At 50.8% G+C, this 4,390-nt stretch overlaps 1 protein-coding gene across 1 annotated transcript; it reads right to left on the reverse strand.

Annotated features, from left to right (window-relative positions):
* Window positions 1-220: 220 nt before the first annotated feature.
* Window positions 221-2,654, reverse strand: CSUI_010746 (116 kda u5 small nuclear ribonucleoprotein component). The gene has a single exon (XM_068070848.1). The coding sequence runs from the start codon at window positions 1,650-1,652 to the stop codon at window positions 714-716; it is 939 nt and encodes a 312-aa protein (XP_067917176.1). The 5' UTR covers window positions 1,653-2,654; the 3' UTR covers window positions 221-713.
* Between the last annotated feature and the right edge of the window lie 1,736 nt (window positions 2,655-4,390).

The raw sequence follows: 4,390 nt of genomic DNA on the forward strand, positions 1-4,390 counted from the left end.
CAGAAGAATAGGATGATGAGCTGCGAGGAACGGGAGAGACCAGATGAAGACTGATGATGAAAGACGGACACGTATGCGGAAAGGCAACGGGGGGATAGGCTTGGACTCGTGCGGAGAGGGAGGCGAGAAGAGATCTGCACATAGACCGCGAGTACCTCCGGGTTGAGTCGTATTCTATGTACCTCTGCAGATCGTTCGACACGTATGCGATGCTACAGGCACGCGGTCACTTGCAATTCAATGGCTTCACACCGGAGTTCAAGCTTGAAGTGCGGTTATTCAGTGATACACGCACAGATGTATTCCTGCGACAAAGTGGACGCACTCTCGTCCAGCGGTTTGGGAACCGAGCCTCCTGATGAGCGAAACACGATTGTCCGGCCGTACAGTCTTTTCCCTTCCCCGGTGTGCCTCCCAGCATGTTGTCCATCGAAGTCATGTACAGCTCAAGCAGAACAGTCGAGACGGAGGTACACGGGTTTGTACACTGAGACGTTAATCGGTCAACACGTGTCGCGTCATTTGCGAAGTACTTGAGAGAGCCACAAATAGGGCTTGGTTTTTTTTGGAAAACTACTAGCTCTACTTCTTCCCTAGCGATGTGCTAGTTGATTCATTTACTTAGATACACTCCAAGTCGTTTTTCCATGCAAAAGATACGACTAAAGAGGATCTGATGTGGAGCCAGTGTGCAAGAGCGAGAACGCAGACGTTTAGGGGTGAAGTAGACAAGTATATAGACAAAGAGACGCCCGTACCTCTTCAAGTGTATGCCTGATTTTATGATAGGCATCTCCAGGTGGCAGCCTTAGTTCGAGTATAAGACGATCAAGTTTATTAATGACAACGACAATATCAAGTTGTTCTTCTACAGCGTGCTTGAGGAGGCGTTCCGTATTACTCATAACCCCCTCAAGAGCATCAATAACGAGAACAGCGCCATCACAAAGCCGCATGGCAGCACAACATTCATCATTGAAATTGACATGACCAGGGGTATCAAAGATGTTGAACAAGTAGCTTTTATGTTTGCTACTTTGAAGTACTAAGGACATTGGAGATGCTTTGATAGACAGAGCACGTTGTTGCTCGTCACGACGAGAATCTGTATATCGTCCTGATGTCCTTGTTTGATGCTGTCGTGTAGGCCTATGAGTATTTTCTACAAGCATATCTACAAAAGTCGTTTTACCACAATGTAAATGACCCAGTAGACATACACTACGGATGCATTCCGGTTGAAACATGAGGCTTGCAAGAAAGTCGAAAGAAAAGTTGGTAGCAGGGAGTTGTTTCTCGAGTAAATCAAAGTCAGCTGCTGAAACAGGGGCAATGATAGGTTGTGTGATAGGCTGTGTATCTTCTTCTTGAACTATAGTATCTGCCTCCGGATAAACCTCTGAATGATCAGGATAATATTTCTTTAGCTCATGGGGGACAACTGCAGCTGGTTGTGTTGTCTCTTCCTCCTCCATAGAGACTAAACCCCGCACTGCTACTCGGCGGTCACTGTCTTCGTCTTCATCCTCCTTTCCCACCACCGGGAGAGGATGATCAGGTTCCTCCTCTCCGTCGCTCTCATCGTCATCTTCCTCTATCTCAGGGCCTATGTAATTCCCAAACTCATCGTACAGATTGTTACTATCCATCATTAGAACGGCGTGGGGAGAATGACTACAGACAGACTGACGTGCGAAGAGTAGCTGGGAAAGGAGTGATCAGCTGGTGAATCAGTGTGATGCGAGAAACACCGCGAGAAAAGGAAAAGGCGATGGCACGAAGAGAAGACGACAAGCCACGGGATCCCGTGACCGTGCAAAGGAGAACCTGAAGCCGTGAAGAACAAATGGGAGCAAGGAGTCACAGAAACACGGACAGCAAGGTACCGGAGAGAAAATTGCTTCGAGGTGAACGTATACAAGAATCTACGGAAGAAACCTGGAAAGGAAGAGAGACCTTCCAACTGGCTTCGAGACAGAAAGACGGCGATACACCTTTTATGGGAAAAAAGAAAAGAAAAACAGAAAATTAATTGGAGGGAAATCCATGAATATGCAACAAATCACGTAGAGCTGCGGCAAGGCCCCTCCCATCAAAAGCAGAGAGCAAGATGGAAAAACGCCGCACACGGGAATCGCGACCCAGCGCGATGCTTGAAAGAATCGCAGTCTATCCCAACAGAGAGCCGACGCGGCATGCTGGTGACAGCTGGTATTCGAGAAAGACTCTGGAGAGAAAAAAAAAAGAAACTACAGGATGTGTGGGAGATTATAGGGCCAGCCTGAAAAACCGAGTGCAACGAGGTGAGGAATCACTCTAAGACGTATTTTCCGGGGCCGACGCTTCTCCAGGAGACAGAGAAATACGAGAACAGATGGCGACGACCGTCAGAAACCGGAGTGAGAGAAACTCAGGCTTGAGAAAAGCAATCGGCGAAATGGGAGACTGCATGCAGTTGGAAAATAGTGTGTCTCGTTTGTGTTGCGGATCTTGTACTCAAACCGATATGCAGTACGTCTGCCAAGGAGACAGCACCCGAGAACCCCCTTGCGAAGCAAAAGACGGTGGAAACAACATCAGATGAAAGCGCCTATAGAGCAGGCATCGAATGGCAGAGTAAGGGGATTCGCTGTCACGCGGGTACCGCGGACAACGTAAAGACGACGTGACTCCATCCGTCTGGTGAAGGCCGTAAGAAAGAAAGACCTTCCCTGGAAGCGACATGAACACGCCGCTCCATAAGGGGAAAGCTACTGCGTTGCCGCTGTATGTTCGGGTCCTTCGGCCCATCGGACACCAGGAAGCGGCTCCTTGTTGGGCACAAGAACGAAAGCCAAGAACGAACCACGCGTCTGAACTGAGTCTTTGGCCTCTATGCTGGAATTAGCATTTTCTCAGTCGGTGTGTCCACTCGGCTTGCTGTCGCCAGTCGAATCCCTCACGAGCGTGGGTGTGGTCGTCTCTCCTTTCCCGTAAGCGGGGCCGGCGTTCAGGACTAGCAACTGAACACATCTTGCGCATTGTACTGTGGTCGGTCAAATCACTAGCCTGTCTGTGTCATCTCATGCCGTTGCTCCAGAACGCTACGATGACGGGCAGCCGCCAAGTTGACAAACGCCATCACATTTCACATACATTCGCTGCATCGCGGGCCGGCCAAAGCCTTTGTGCGTATCTCCAGTACATCGGCACCTGCATCGCGTAAGCGGCACCGTATAATTGCCCTGAAGACGGGACGTCCGAAATTTCCAAGACGAGTTAGCCAACCCAGCCGAGGCTGAGATCTGAGAGAATGTAGAGTGCTCTTGGACCTACTGGAATCAGTTTAACCTAAACGCTGAAGTTACAAAACCTAAAAGATCATGAACTCCGGTCAGCGTTGCCCGGGACTTCCGCGTAGATTGGAGTTCACCTGAACTTACAACTCCTCTAGTTCGCTCTCACGCCCTAGTCCCAGCCAATGCAGAGCAGTGTTGCAGTTAGAACATTGACTGGAGTTTCTTACAGGAATTTCCGATGAAGTTAGGCAATGACCTCTTGGATGACTAAAGGTTCGGAAAAACAGCAGACGGATTTTCTTTGTCGATTGCTGTTGACGTCAGCCCCCATGTCTCGTCCGCTGTCGTGTCACATGGGCAGCGGGGACTCTCACAGCCGCCTGCTACTGTCTTTTTCTTCGCTTCTTGTTGGTTCGTGTCTCCTTGGAGGACTTGCTCATGGCTCGCACGCGTTCTTTCCTATTTCTAAGTTTTGGCAAGGCCCCAGTTTTTCCGTCCACTTCTTGAGGGACTTTCAGGCGCGTTCCTTTGAAAGTCCGGTGTTTCCCAACTTGATTCTGATCAGTCGATGGAGGGCGTCTGTCCCGATCGAGCTTCAGCCAGAACGCATACGTACCAGTCCGAGCCCCGCCCCAGTTTTCCAGCTCAGGTTCGCGTATGCCTATGTCCCAAGTACGGTCTACGTATATGTCTGCGCTAACGCAAGTCGAACCCGAGTAGAGCGATGATCGGGGGCTGAAGACTTGAACTGCTGAAGATTGTTCATCTTCACCCGAGAGGGGCGCTGCAGTGCCGCCTGCACAGCGACAGCTGTAGTCTGCGGCTGGAAGCTACGGCCCTCGCCAGACGCATGCCACACATATCTGAACGTGGCTTGACCACTTGCGTACGCCGAAGTGGTAGCGTTGCCCACTTTGGCGGAACACTACAGGGTAACCTGTAATGTCCCAGTGAGGTGGGGACACCGCCCCGGGCACTGTATGGAACGACTGTCCGCGATGGCGGTCGGAGAAAGTTGCAGCCGCGTGAAGGACCTTCCCCCTGCGTCGGCGATGCATGGTTTTGAACCCGTGCCGTTCTTCACGGCTTCCGACGCAGGGGGAAGGTCCTTC

Source organism: Cystoisospora suis (genome assembly GCF_002600585.1).
Source record: "Cystoisospora suis strain Wien I chromosome Unknown contig_8192, whole genome shotgun sequence".
Taxonomy (NCBI): Eukaryota; Apicomplexa; class Conoidasida; order Eucoccidiorida; family Sarcocystidae; genus Cystoisospora; species Cystoisospora suis.

Excerpts from the sequence above, each read along its gene's own strand:
- CSUI_010746 (XM_068070848.1), bottom strand. The coding sequence starts at position 1,652 with ATGATGGATAGTAACAATCTGTACGATGAGTTTGGGAATTACATAGGC.